Genomic DNA, 15,745 nt, shown 5'->3' with positions numbered 1-15,745 from the left:
GCATTCTTTAACTTCAACTTTCAGTTAGGTTTGGCCTAAGGAACAGACACAGACAGACACATAAAACAAAATAGTGGTCACCAAGTCAATAATAATTATTATACTTCTGCATAGCAACATTCATTCCAGGATCTCAAAGTGCTTTGCAAACAATTAGCCTTCACAACAATGTGAGAGAGACAAGATGGGAGAGGTAAATAGCTTTTATTGGACCAACTTCTGTTGATGAAAGAGACAAGTTTTTGAGCTCCACAAAGCTACAACAACACTGCAATTCACACCATGTGACATAGAAAAGTATTAATATCTTCATTTTACAGATGAGGAAACTGAGGCACTGAAGAATTAAGTATCATATCAGAGGCAATACAGCATGTCAGTTGCAGAGCTGGACCTAGAACCCAGGAGTTCAGACTTTAATCACTAGACCGCTGTCTCACAGATACACACATTCTTACTCTGAACCACAGAAGAGGCACTAAAATGTCATCTCAATTGAGACACCATAAGCTCTAACAGAACTCTGAGACAGGCCCTGCTTAAGTATTTTACTGTCTGACCGTAACTTCTGTATTTAAACTTGTGTTACCTCTGAAAACATTTGAGTTGGTCATGTCTAGACTTCAAAATGCCAGAGTATTTTCAATTTAGATGAAAGCCAAGGGTTTGGCAGGTCTACCTCCATACAGACAGTCAAATATTTGAAACTTCAACTCCTCCTTGGGTAGATATATGAAGCCGTTCCCCTTCAGGACTGACTCAGAATCTGAAGTGAACCAAAGCATTATGTCCCAGATCTTTGAGCATCTGGATGAGGTAGAAGTAATATTGATAATGTACTTAATTGCAATGGAAATGACAACACCACAATAAGAGACTGAGTAATGTTCTGCAGAATGCCAAAGAAAACAACCTGAAATTGAACAAGAACAAATGTCTAAGCAGGCTGAATGAGATCAGATATCTAGGATACATATTCAGTAATTACGGAGTTTGACCATATCAAAGAAACATGGAGGCAACTGTACAAATAGATTCCAAAAAAGGAGGCTTTACAGAGATTCAAAGGTATGTGAATATATTTAAAAAATTCATCCCTAATTTGCCACAATTAAATTCTCCTCTCAGAATACTGCTTGAGAACAGGACAAAATGGAACTGGGAAGAGTGGCAAAAGGAACATTTTGAAGAATTAAAGTAGTTATCAAAGCACCCTACTGTAATATTATGAGATTAACAAAGAGACTAAGATCTCAGTCAATGCAAACTCAAATGGATTGGGATCACCCAGTGATTTATGCTTCCAAAGCACTGACTATAACACAGTAGAACTACCCACAGACTGAAAAAAAAAAAAGTGGGAAGAGTTTTGGTTATGAGTAGTTACATGAATATGAACAGAAAAAATGTCAAACTATTGGAGACTATTGTGCACAGTATGGGCCACGCTTCAAAAAAACTATCATGAAATTGCAAAAATACTCATCAAATGTGAAATACAGACCCTATAAGGAGCTTATTATAGTGCACATGATTTCAAGAGTGCCTATAAATAGTGAAAGCAAGGTACTGCTGGAAGCAGAGCTCGAAATATATGACTCAAATACTTTCCACATAGGAAACAGAAATTGATAAGATCAGTTAAAAGTCACTGATCCAACGCACAATAGCACATGTAGGATCTGCCTCAGAACTGTGAACCTCAAACATTTGCCTAGAATGCCGTCTAACTGACACCCTGCCAGAAGACATGGCTCAAACTGGCACCTACCCCCTTCAAGCTTCCCGTTACCCTAGAGGACAGCGCTCTGAGAGGTTCTACACATGAACATGGACAGATTTGGCACCAATAGGGAGCTGGCTTGATGTAATTGTTTGGCAAACTGTTAGCTCTTCACGTCTCCAAAATGGATTTGTACATGTAATCAGTGACATTCATAACAAAGGGCTTGAATCCTGAGAAGTGCTGAGCATCTCCTGAAATGGGCTAAGTATCCTCAGCTAAACGATGTCAATGGGAACTGAGGCTGTTCAGACTCTTGCATAATCAAGTTCCAAGTTTTCATCTCTCTGTGACTTAGATGTAAACCACATTGGATCGTGGCTCATCTCTGTTCCCAAAGCCTGACAATGACCCTCAATTGTTCAAAATTTCCCTTTGGCCATCAATATCTCAGACACAACTGCAATGCTTGAGGTGCAGGGATGATGATTTAATTAAGTGGATTTAATTTTCATGTTCTTATGTTACCCAGGTTGCTGTAGAGACTTGTTTCTTTGTTCATATGAGAAGTGAAAGGCTAAAATATAATTTGTATTTATTCCAAAAGATGATCATCTAGGCAACAGGTATGTGAGTAAACATGAGTGAACTTTAAATAATGCCATTCCTCCCCAGTTCCCCTGCTGATCATCAGTTATTTCACGTGACAAAATGAGTAAGGGATCACGGTCAGTGCACAGGTGCCAATAATTCTTCATGCTGCGGGGAAAAAAATGTGCAAGAATAGGCACCATATGTGGCCCTGGTCATGGGAATTCATCCCTGCACCTCATTTAACTTGGTGCAGGACCGAAGCAGAGGCAAAATGGTAGCTCTGCCCCTCCCCTATCTTGGAGCTTGCTGTGGGCTGCTTTAGTCCCAGGTATATGTTAGCACAGCCTCTGGGCTGCCATAACACATGCCCCAGAGACAACTACTCTGATAGGCTACTCTGGCAGCTGGGAATATTTGGGTCAGGAACATCCTGGCCATGCAAACTCCCTCCCTGACATGTCCCAACATTCCCCCTTCCTCTCTCTGCCCCCCTGCAGGATTCTGTTGTGGGAGATGCAAAGCTATCTATATTGTCTCCATGCATGTTGGGGACTTTGCCTATGTCAAGGGGACCCCCCCCCCCGAGCGGCTGTTAGGGTGGCTATATGTGGCCCCTTTATGCAAGCACAGCCAGTGTAAAGCTACCATAATACATCCGTAAATGTGGTTCTCAATGTATTTAGCATTAAGACATTTCTGAGAATTTCTACCACAGCTAGATCTGTGAAAATAAAAAGCAGAGTCTGGTACACTTGTGCTGTCCTGATAATCAGCCAAAGCCACATTCACAGATTCTCAGAGGGGAAAACCTGAGCTATAATTAGATTACCAATCCACACACAGTACCAGAAGAGTAGTGTGGACTTTCTTAAAGGCCGTAATCATCCCACAATTATCTCTGTGGCAGTTAACCCATGAGGGCTCTACAAGCTTCCCCCATCTGGCAGCTTTTACTGTTGCTAAACTGGATGCCAACTCCCTGACAGACTAGCTTGTGTGCCTTGCCAGCAAACTCTTTAGGGTTCTGCCAGACCAAACCTTGCCTAGCAGGTAACAATCAGTGAATTCCAGCTCCTGAGTTCCTCAGAACTGTCTCTCTGCAATGCACAACTCCTATCATGGTCTGCCAACAGAGGTTATTAAGTTCACTGCTCCCTTAAAAAGACATCTTATTACCTTAACTGGGATTAGCAAACACGCTGTTTTAATTAAAGCACTAAATTGGTTTACAGTAAAAAGTAAGCCAAGTTTATTAAACAAAAAGATGTAGGCTTAAGTGCTATCAGTTATAAGGAAGAGAGATAGAAAGGGCTACAGGCAAACAAAAGTGAAAATACGCTTCTATGACTAAGTCTGATTTAACAAACTAGAGTCTCCTGTCCAAAGAAATATTTCTAAATAAGTCTCTTTTCCAGCATGGCTGACCAGACTCTCTGGCCAGGACCCTTCACAGAGCTCAGAGTGCTCTGATCCTTTGTCTCCTTGGGTGAAGGATAATTTAGAGGTTCTCTCCCCCTTTTTAAATAGTCCAATAAACCTTCGAAATGTATTCTGATGGGTATCTCCAGATAATGTTGCTTTTCTCTGCTGGGTGTAGAGGCCATGCTGTCTCATGTAGATTTCAGGCTGGTTTCTTCTCCACTGGTGATTTTTACAATGCAAATGATCTCTTCCTGCAACCACCCATACAAATGAATAGCCCGTTGAATCTGGCCACGCCTGGTTTGAGGTGTTGGCCTCTTTTCTTTGTCTAGAGAAAACCTGGTTATCAACTCCCCCTGACAAGCTTGGTTTAAACACATTTTAGTCATATATTTCCAGCATATCTATAAAATCCTTTGTTGGTTTACTCTACTTACATCATGCAAGAATATTAATGATCAGTGAGTTATTAGCTTTCCAATTATATTTACCCAAAAGATGGACTGTAACATGTTATGACAACAGTGTGCTAGCTGGCACTGGGGAGCTGTTAGGGTCACAGGTTCTCTTTCAGGGGTGATTTTAGATGGTTCCTCATGCCCTCCCATTTCCCAGAGACATGTCCCTTGGGAATTGCTCATGGGGCGCATCCTTAGTGCCTCACACACATCCTGGAGGCAGGTTCTACTCAGCTAACTGACAGACAATCAGATGGCCCTTAAAGGGACAGTGTACCTGAACAGCAAACTCCTGGTTGATAGCCTGAAAAAACAGGAGAGATCAATCAGGCTAAGGATTCTTCCAGCCCCCGAGTGGTGAGGCAGGCAGCAGCTCCTCACCAACAGTGAGACAGGTGATTATGTGCAGAACCCTCAAATGTCCCTGCAGAATCAATTGCACAAGGACCCACTGAAACTGTCCTTTTAGAAACATTCCCTGCCCCCATCTTGTAGGATCAGAGCACTCCACATCCCCTTATATGATCTAGGGAAAGGCTCTAATCTTCTAGCCACAGGTGTGTGCATTTTTCATGTAAATTGTTGAGAAGTGCCACATGGCAGCTTGTTCCCTTCTCTCTCTCCTCTGCTGCAACCAAGCAAACAGGTCTCTATAGCTCTGCCACTCCACAACTGAGAAAGAGGGGAACTAGGAATAGGTAGAAGGACTCCTCAGGAAGTGGCAATCTCATTTATATAAGCTGGCTCTGAGGTAGCTGTCTCAGGCCATGTCTACAAGACAAAGTTAAGTCGACTTCATGTAAGTCGCCATCGAGCCTCGATTTAAGCAAGTTGAGCTTGCAAGTCCACACTACACTCATTGTGTTGGCAGAGTGCATCCTCACTAGCAGGGTTTACATTGACGCACGAAGCACGGCTTTGTGGGTAACTATCCCAGAGTGCACATAGCTGAGTGGAATTTTGGGTTGGGCTTACAATGCCTTATGTGACCAAAACATTGGTGGGGTGGTTATGGCAACATGGCATTACCGTCCCACGATGCACTTACCTCCCTCCCTCCCTGAAATCAACAGCAAACAAACCAAGCCTTTTTCGTAAGCCTGGGTTATCTGCACGGACACCATAGCACCATAAGCATGGACCCCACTCAGCTGTACACTGTTGTCGTGAGCGTTACCAACACCTTGTGCCTTATCCTGTAGTATTTACATAGCCGATACAGAAGCCGCTATGCAGAACAATGTGATGCCACGCAAGCAGCCCAGCTGGAAGACATAGAGCAGAGAAATTCGCAGTTGCTAGCGACAGTCACGCATCACCTTGACATAGTCGAGTGCTGTTTCTGGGCATGGGAAACAAGCACTGATTGGTGGGACTGCATCATTATGCAGCTATGGGATGATAAGCAGTGGCTGCAGAACTTTCGAAGGCATAAGGACACTTTCCAGGAACTGTGTGAAGAGCTTTCCCCAGCCCTGAAGCACAGCAATACTAAAACAAGAGCTGCTCTGGCAGCGGAGAAGTGAGTGGTGATAGCTCTGTGGGAGGTTGCAATGCCAGACTGCTACCGGTCAGTGGGGCATCAGTTTGGAGTGGGTAAATCTACTATGGGATCTGTTGTGATCCAAGTTTGCAGGGCCATCAACAGACTTCTGCTAAGAAGGGTAGTGACTTTGGGCAATGTGCAGGACATAGTGGATGGTTTTGCCAGGATGGGGTTTCCTAACTGCGGTGGGGCGATAGATGGAATGCATATCCCTATCTTGGCACCAGACCACCTTGCCAAAGAGTACATAAATCAAAAGGGGTACTTTTCAATGGTGTTGCAAGTACTGGTGGATCACAGGGGCCATTTCACTAACATCCATGTGGGATGGTCAGGAAAGGTGCACGACCTCTGCATCTTTAGAAACACAGGTCTGTTTAGAAAGCTGCAAGCGGGGACTTTCTTTCCAGACTGCAAAATAACTTTTGGTGATATTGAAATGTCAATTGTGATCCTGGGAGACCCAGCCTATCCTTTGCTCCCATGGCTCATGAAGCCATACATAGGCAGCCTGGACAGCAATAAGGACCGGTTCAACCATAGGCTGAGCAAGTGCAGAATGGTGGTGGAATGTGCATTTGGATGTGTAAAAGGTCGCTGGCAGAGTTTCCTTACTAGGTTAGACCTCAGTGAAAGCAATATCTCCATTGTTAGTGGTGCCTGCTGTGTGCTCCACAATATCTGTGAAACAAAGGGAGAAAAGTTTCCGCGGAGGGGGGGGGGGGGTTTGAGGTAGATTGGCTGCTCAAAATTGGCTGCCAGGCAGACACCAGGGCAATAAGAAGAGCACAGCGAGGGCCTCTGCATCTCCATGAGGCTTTGAAAACCAGTTTCAACAATGAGACAGAGTAAGGTGACACTTAACTGTGTTGTTCCTTACCAAACTGTCCCTTCCATTGCATTTTCTCCCCTGTAAACTCCACCCCCACCAACCACCCTGTGTTGAATGAATAAAGAGCCTTTTCTCCTCAATCCGTTCAGTTTGATTGTGCACCCAAACACATAGAGACAGCAAAGAAAAGTAAGATATCAGCCCTTTTGCCCCAGGTTAACACTGTGGGGGGGAGAAACAAGGACGGTTGGGGGAGGAGGATGTAGAACTGGGCGATGATGGCAGCTGGTTCAGCATAGGCTGCAAAGGGACTCTAGCACACAGCGGCCTTTCTTGAACTTCAACATGTCTGATTGCTCCTTCATAATCCACAGCATCTCTTTCTACGTGGCATGTTCTTGTTCTCTGCATACTCTCCTGTCCTCCCTCTCCATATTCTCGGATAGTGTAATCCTCTATGCTCTGAACTCCGTCTTGTTACTCTCGGAGGCATGCATTAACTCATTGAACATGTCCTCACAAATCTTCTTTTTCCCACCTTCTAATCTGGAAAAGTCTCTGTCCCAGTGTGGAGGATGCACTGACGGGCAAGGTTTCAGCTGCAAGGAATGCAAAGCACAAGGGTAGCACTCACAGTATATACATTGTTTCTGGTGCAAGGTTAACTTTTTTTTTTTAATAAAAAAACCCACCCTTCAATGCACTTCACTGCAAGCCACAAAGTAATGACAACCGCTGGCTATTCCAAGAGTCTGTTTGCTGCTCCAGCCATGGTGAGTAAGGCCATGAGGCATGGGCAAGAGGTCTTGTGCTGCTGCTTTTGTGAAGACATCCTTGGAATGAAACTTGAGAAAAGTCCCCTTTCTCCTAGCAACCTGGATGGTGCTTGAGGACAGGCACCAGTGTAAAGACCCCCAAATAGTTTGTTTTTTAACAAAAGTGGCACTGGGTTGGGGGGAAGGGAGACAAACAGGAAGCCGCCACCCCACCCCACCTCACCTCTTCCCCGCCCCCCAACCCCCCGATGCTTGCAATACACAATGATCCCTTCCAATCACAACCATGGCACGTTTGGGAAAGCATGGTTGTATGACCCAGATTTCACCAAACAGGGGGGTAGATTATTTGTTGAATTGTTTGTGGTTTAAGGGCTAGCACTGAAAACTTCCCCCGTTTCCCCTAGATGTTCCTATGCGATCTCTCTCTCCTGAGGGTAACAGAGGGAGCAAGGAAGCAGATGCTGGAAGCGTCTGGATATAGACCTGGTCCTTATGCTGCAATGATGCCAGCAGTTAATACTGGAGTGACACAGGAAAGTGTCCTACCATGGTGGATGAAATAAGGCAGCCTTTCCCAGAAACCTTCTGCAAAGGATTGCAGAGTACCTCTGTGAAAGCTTCCTAGAGATCTCTGTGGAGGATTCCCAGGCCATCCCCATGCACATAAACAGTCATTTTCGGAGAGCGCCCTCTGCGTAGCTACCGATACCCACTACACCTTTTTTGTTCAGATTAAACATAAAAAATATTGCATGTAGCCTCTACAGTTTGATTGGAAATGTGTACTCACCAGAAGTGCTTTCCCTGGCATCAGGCTCCACCGCCAACTGGTCCTGTGAAGGGATGGGCTCCAGGGTTAAAAACTGTTCTTGGATGTCAGGGAGTATGGATCCTCCATTTGCCTGCCTCACATTCTCCTCCTCTCCTTCCTCGTCAATGATGTCCTCCTCGTTGTTGCTCGAGGTCGCCCGGGGCTCCTGGGAGGTATCCATGGAATGCTTTGGGGTAGAGGTGAGGTCGCTGCCGAGAATCGCAAGCAGCTCCTCATAAAAGCAGCATGTCTGTGGGGCACAAACAGAATGACTATTCGCCTCCCTTGTCTTCTGGTATGCTTGCCAAAGCTCCTTTATTTTCATGCAGCACTGCTGTGTGTCCCTGGTGTAGCCCTTCTTATATTGACCTAAGTTTGTAGTGTAGACCAGGCCTATAAGACTGCCTCTCTTTCTTCAGCCTCCCATGGTCTCTTGGGCTCAGCAAGTAGGTTTAAGCTAATATTGCCCCAGGAAACACTTGATCACATCAGGAGCAAGGCATTCTCCTTAAATAATGTGCAGCTCTGCAAATTGCTCCGTCTGGATAGCCACTATAGCTCAATCTGCCAGCCTTTCACAGGAGATGCAAGACACATCTCTTTATTCAAGCTGTGATTCTGGCAGACCAGGTGCCAGCTCATGCCAAGGTCCTTAGGCCTCACTGAGCATGACAAATGAATAGCTGGAAACCAGACTGTCTCACCTGTGCGTAATATTGTTAAGATATGTACTGGACTTATATCAATGTGTATAGTGTTTAGACTTTATGAAATGCTTGTAAATTACTTCAAGCATTAATCTAACTTACAACTTACAACCTCCATATCCCATGTTATACGGTAATTCTTAAGTGTTGGTTCTAGACCTATGTTTGTTTTGAAACTAAAGCTCACCAAACAGGAAAAAAAGTCACCTAATGTAAAATGCTGGATTCCTACAGAAGGTGTTATCTCCTCCTACCAATCAGGAAGGACTACTGAATCGAAATGGACCATTGTGGAACAAAAACTTTGTTGATTGCTTCTCCCACAGTCCTGAAGAGGGTATGTGCTCAAGCCCTCATTCTGTCACAATTTAAATGCTGGGGGAAGGGAATAAAAATGCCTGTTAAAGAGAACTACTTATCCATTTGCTGCTTGAACTCTGAGGGGTTGAGAATTTCTAAGCATATGCAAGGAGTCCCCAGCTGTTTTGCCTGCATTAGCCCTAAAGGACATACAGAGTCTGATTACTATACAAGTTTCCATTACTTGTTGAAACCTGACTGAAACTCAATTGTGTGTGTATGCTTACCTGCTTTAACCTTGTAATTAACTCATTTCTTTTTCCTAGTTAATAAACCTTTAGTTAGTTTATTACAGGATTGGCTACAAGTGTTGTCTTTAGCGTGAAATCTAAGGTGCAAATTGACCTGGGGTCGGTGACTGGCCCTTTGGGACTGGGAGTAGCCTGAATATTTTGTGATCGTTGGTGTAAAGTGACCATCTATCATAGAGTCAAGGTTGCCTGTGTGGCAAGATGGGTCGGTGACTGGCCCTTTGGGACTGGGAGTAGCCTGAATATTTTGTGATCGTTGGTGTAAAGTGACCATCTATCATAGAGTCAAGGTTGCCTGTGTGGCAAGATAGATCGGAATGCTGAAGGGGACTGTCTGTGACTCCATATTAAGGCTGTTTAGTGCCTGAGGACTTTACATTTGTTGCTTGGTTGGTGAAATCTAAGTAGAGAACTCACAACCAGTTTGGGGTTTGTGCCCTGCTTCTTAACAGTCTGCCCTGAGGTTGGTATTTTTGCTCATGAGCCACTCCAGACAGCGTGACACAGGCTGATAAGAATGAATGCTGGAATGCACAGGGTAAACAGTCTCCTTGAGGACTGTAATGGGGTGGCCATCTCCAGACTACCCATTCATGGCATGGGGTGGTCTTACAGCATCCTTTGCTCAGTCTTCCTCTGTTCAGGGCTCCTCAGTAACTTCACAGAGGCTCTCTCATACCAATTACACCCTTACTTGGGCTGGTTCCAAAATTAAGTCCTCAGAGTCCAAATCAAAAAGCTTTTACATTCATCCTTCCCCACTCTTAATCAAGCTGCTCATAGGCCTTCCTGATGGAGACTTCCCTACCTTGGCAGGCCATTCCCAACCCTACCTAGGTGGAGTTTTTTCACCCCTGGTGTCTCAGGGTCCCCTGTAGGAGCCTTCTTGTTCTCTGCACTCTACAGGCACCTTCTAATGTTCTATAGCCCGCTCATCCCAACTCCAAGACCTTCCATTTCTATACCAGATTGTGTCACATGACCTCCATTTTCCCCAACTGGGGAGGACAGCTGGCTGCATCACAGCTGAGACCCATTGCCCTCTATAGGGCCAGCCACCCTGTGACAATCATTGTTTTGACCCTGAAGGACATGCCCTATATTTTATTGATGGGAATAGTTATAACGTTGTGCTATTCCTGGCTCTGCCATTCATTTCTTGGCCAAGTCACTTTAACCTCCCAGTGCCTCAGTTTCCCCATCTGTCAAATGGGCACAATGATGCCCAGATTAGTACATTGCTTTAAGATCTACAGTTATAAATCCTAAGTAATAAATGTTGTAAAGTATACCCAGATATAATTGTAACAGGCACCTTATAAATGTGTGGATTAAAATAATCTAAAAACAATCAAAAATCATAAATATAATGAAGGTGCTTGATCATTGCTACAGGTACTTCCCATGGAACATCTCACCTACGTTGACTTCAAATCATAGGACAAAATAGTTATCTGCTGTCACTCACAGGATCTAGTAGTTCATCAGTGGCTTACTGCACCTTTATGACAGTTCAAAGGGACTGTAACGACAGTAGATTTGGCACCAGGAAATTCCTCCTGTGGTACAGAGCCAGCATATCAGCACTACAACATGCACTTTTCCCAGCCTCCTTGAAGCTAGAGAAGTGTGGGCATGTCCAGAGCATCCTTCCCTCCATAGGAAGCCAGATGCAAGCAAAGGGCAGTCGTGAGACTGCCTGTGACAGAGGCGTGACTCAAAACTGCGGCGCCTCCCTCTGGTTGTCCTGGGAATTAGCTCTGCATTCTCTTCAGGTGGTGTCTCACTCGCCATCACCTCTGCTCCTGGACCCATGTCACCCCAAGGACTGCGGCGTCCTCTTCAGGACACAGCCCTCTGGATGTGTCACACTTGGTTCTGCCCCCTTCCGTGGCAAGCGCAGTCTACTGTTTAGCCACTTCCCCAGTAGTGAGGAGCTGGGGGGAGGGACGCGGGCCCACCCACTACTCCGGGTCCCAGCCCAGGAACACTATATATAGCAGCCACGTACTGCATCCTCTCCGACTCCTCTGTGGATCTCCCTCAGCCACTTCCCCGCCACTCCAGTACCCTCTTTGCCCTAGCCTCAGGGCCTCAGCCTGCAGCACGGTTATGTCCAGGGTGCTTGCTGCCCTCAGCCTGCAAAGCAACCAGTCTACCTCACTCCTCAAGCACCCAGGAGTGACTTCCTCTGCTATGCCCTGGAGCCCTTCTTATATGAGCCTGCCAGGCCATGATTGGCTGCTCCCTTCATACCCTTTCTAATTGGCTGCCTCTGGCACAGCCTCCCCTAGGGCTGCTTTTAACCCCTTTTCTGCTAGTGTGGGGCAGCTGCCCCAACACACTACCCTAACCTGCATCTGCAGTTGAAGCATCCCCAAGCTAGCTCCAGAATAGGGAAGGCACAAAAGTAACATAAACTCACTTTTTTCACCTTCTTAGCGCAAAGCAGAGCTTCAGTACAGGGATGAATCAGACTCACAAGATCTTATTCTGCAAGCTGCATGTATTGCCCATGAGCTACTGTGATAAGACATCTTATTTCCCATAAAGGAATGGAGTACTTGTGGCACCTTAGAGACTAACCAATTTATTTGAGCATGAGCTTTCGTGAGCTATAGCTCACTTCATCAGATGCATACTGTGGAAACTGCAGCAGACTTTATATATACACAGAGAATATGAAACAATACCTCCTCCCACCCCACTGTCCTGCTGGTAATAGCTTATCTAAAGTAATCGTCAGGTTAGGCCATTTCCAGCACAAATCCAGGTTTTCTCACCCTCCACCCCCCCCCACAAATTCACTCTCCTGCTGGTGATAGCCCATCCAAAGTGACAACTCTTTACACAATGTGCATGATAATGAAGTTAGGTCATTTCCTGCACAAATCCAGGTTCTCTCACTCCCTCACCCCGCTCCAAAAACCCACCCCCATACACACACAGACTCACTCTCCTGCTGGTAATAGCTCGTCCAAACTGACCACTCTCCAAGTTTAAATCCAAGTTAAACCAGAACATCTGGGGGGGGGGGGTAGGAAAAAACAAGAGGAAATAGGCTACCTTGCATAATGACTTAGCCACTCCCAGTCTCTATTTAAGCCTAAATTAATAGTATCCAATTTGCAAATGAATTCCAATTCAGCAGTTTCTCGCTGGAGTCTGGATTTGAAGTTTTTTTGTTTTAAGATAGCGACCTTCATGTCTGTGATTGCGTGACCAGAGAGATTGAAGTGTTCTCTGACTGGTTTATGAATGTTATAATTCTTGACATCTGATTTGTGTCCATTTATTCTTTTACGTAGAGACTGTCCAGTTTGACCAATGTACATGGCAGAGGGGCATTGCTGGCACATGATGGCATAAATCACATTGGTGGATGTGCAGGTGAACGAGCCTCTGATAGTGTGGCTGATGTTATTCACAGACATGAAGGTCGCTATCTTAAAACAAAAAAACTTCAAATCCAGACTCCAGCGAGAAACTGCTGAATTGGAATTCATTTGCAAATTGGATACTATTAATTTAGGCTTAAATAGAGACTGGGAGTGGCTAAGTCATTATGCAAGGTAGCCTATTTCCTCTTGTTTTTTCCTACCCCCCCCCCCAGATGTTCTGGTTTAACTTGGATTTAAACTTGGAGAGTGGTCAGTTTGGAGGAGCTATTACCAGCAGGAGAGTGAGTCTGTGTGTGTATGGGGGTGGGTTTTTGGAGCGGGGTGAGGGAGTGAGAGAACCTGGATTTGTGCAGGAAATGACCTAACTTCATTATCATGCACATTGTGTAAAGAGTTGTCACTTTGGATGGGCTATCACCAGCAGGAGAGTGAATTTGTGTGGGGGGGTGGAGGGTGAGAAAACCTGGATTTGTGCTGGAAATGGCCTAACCTGACGATTACTTTAGATAAGCTATTACCAGCAGGACAGTGGGGTGGGAGGAGGTATTGTTTCATATTCTCTGTGTATATATAAAGTCTGCTGCAGTTTCCACAGTATGCATCTGATGAAGTGAGCTATAGCTCACGAAAGCTCAAATAAATTGGTTAGTCTCTAAGGTGCCACAAGTACTCCATTTCTTTTTGCGAATACAGACTAACACGGCTGTTACTCTGAAACCTTATTTCCCATGCAGCAGCACCACCTGCTGCCCAACAAACAGAGACTTTGCACTGGAACTGTAGACAGAACAAAGGAAGAAATTAATTTATTAGAATAATTTGGAATATCCCTTTGGGGTTCTTTTGTTTAACTGTTTTATTAACCAGTAACCTTTACTTATTTTAGTGGAGGAAGGGTACGGGGTCAGTTTGTCAGCTGGTAAATTCCATGTAGTGTGTGATACAATCTCCAGCTTCCCAGATCAGCTCAATAACATGCCACACTTAACATCAGCAAATGTCTTAATGTACCAGGAGGATGACACAACAAATCAGGGAGCTATATGAGTCAAGAGATGCATGCCTTTTAAAATGTATATTTTGGGGATCCTCTGAAAGCCTCTATTCCCTATTGTATCCACCCTCAGAGGAGAACAGAATGTGGCTTTAGGACCTAGGTCCATGGAAAGTTCCTTAAGTCTTCTCCACTTATCTTACCTCCTTAATCACATAGCAGGACTTCTTCAGGGACCTCATCAGCAGCCATCTTATCCTCCTATACCAGGATGTAAACAAACTAATCACATAGAAAATCTGAAAAAAAATAGAAGAGGCTGGTATGAATCTCAGAGGCCTTCATATGTACATATTCAGCATCAGACTTCTCACTGTGAACTCAGGTCTGATTTGTCACTGTCTGACAGCTTGTGCAGTCATTTATTCCTATGCTAAGCGGTGTATAATGATATCAAATCAGAATGGAAGCATTTGAAGAGTCTCTTTAAATACATTAGGAGCAAGAGAAAGATGAAGGAAAGCGTAGGTCCTCTACTTAGCAGGAAAGGAGAACTAATAACTGATGCTATCAAGAAGGCTGAGATATTTAATGCTTATTTTTGTATAAGTCTTCACTAAAGGGGTTAATGGTGAAAAATAATGGTGACCAGATACTCAATACAATTAATAACTACACAGGGAAAGAACACAAACCAAAATAGGGAAAGAATAGGTAAAAGAATATTTAGATAAGTTAGATATATCCAAGTTGGCAGGGCCTGGTGAAAGCCATCCCAGGGTACTTAAGGAACTAGCTGCAATCTTGGAACCATTAGCAATTATCTTGGAGAACTCAAGGAGGACAGGTGAGGCTTCAGAGGACTAGAAAAGGGCAAACATAGTACCTATCATTAAAAAGGGGAAAAAGAGGACAGGGCAAATTATAGACCAGTCAGCCTAACTTTAATACCTGGAAAGATATTGGAACAAATTATTAAACAATCAATTTGTAAGCACCTAGAGCATAATAGGGTTATAAGGAATAGCCAGACAGGGTTACTGGCCTAGTGGATGGGGGGAAACATAGATGTGATATATCTTGACACAATCCCACATGACAAAGGTTTCTAACCATCAGAGGAGTGAAGTTCTGGAACAGCCTTCCAAGGGAAGCAGTGGAGGCAAAAGACATATCTGGCTTCAAGACAAAGTTTGATAAGTTTATGGAGGAGATGCTATAATGGGATAGCCTAATTTTGGCAATTAAGTAATCTTCAACTACTAGTGGTAGATATGCCCAATGGCCTGTGATGAGATGTTAGATGGGGTGGGATCTGAGTTACTATAGAGAATTCTTTCCTGGGTGCCTGGCTGGTGAGTCTTGCCCACATGCTCAGGGTTTAGCTGATTGCCATATTGGGGTCGGGAAGGAATTTCCCCCCAGGGCAGATTGGCAGAGGCCTGGGGGTTTTTCGCCTTCCTCTGTAGCATGGGGTATGGGTCACTTGCTGGAGGATTTTCTGCACCTTGAATTCTTTAAACCACGATTTGAGGACTTCAATAGCTCAGACATAGGTGAGAGGTTTATTGCAGGAGTGGGTGGATGAGATTCTGTGGCCTGCATTGTGCAGGAGGTCAGACTAGACGATCATAATGGTCCCTTCTGACCTTAAAGTCTGTGATTCTATGATTCATGTAAGTAATCTAGGGAAATGTGGTCTAGATGAAATTACTATAAGGTAGGTGCACAATTGGTTGAAAGACCATATTCAAAGAGTAGCTATCAATGGTTTGCTGTTAAACTAAGAGGACATATCTAGTGGGATCTTAGAGCATGATTACAGATCTTGACCAAACATCCTGACCTTGTTGAAGTTAAAGGAAGT

At 44.5% G+C, this 15,745-nt stretch overlaps 1 protein-coding gene across 1 annotated transcript in view; it reads right to left on the bottom strand.

Annotated features, from left to right (window-relative positions):
* Positions 1–6,690: 6,690 nt before the first annotated feature.
* Positions 6,691–15,745, bottom strand: part of LOC144269482 (uncharacterized) — an 11,654-nt gene continuing 2,599 nt past the window's right edge. Inside the window, exons 2-4 of the mRNA XM_077825187.1 lie at positions 14,082–14,177; positions 8,145–8,415; positions 6,691–7,174 (exon numbers count right to left, since the gene is read on the bottom strand). Of these exons, the coding sequence (XP_077681313.1) occupies positions 7,092–7,174; positions 8,145–8,415; positions 14,082–14,120 (393 nt within the window). The 5' untranslated portion in view covers positions 14,121–14,177 and the 3' untranslated portion in view covers positions 6,691–7,091. The remainder of the gene's footprint in view (positions 7,175–8,144; positions 8,416–14,081; positions 14,178–15,745) is intronic.

Source organism: Eretmochelys imbricata, chromosome 8 (assembly GCF_965152235.1).
Source record: "Eretmochelys imbricata isolate rEreImb1 chromosome 8, rEreImb1.hap1, whole genome shotgun sequence".
In the NCBI taxonomy this organism is placed as follows: Eukaryota; Metazoa; Chordata; order Testudines; family Cheloniidae; genus Eretmochelys; species Eretmochelys imbricata.
This window is presented reverse-complemented; position numbering and strand designations above follow the sequence as displayed.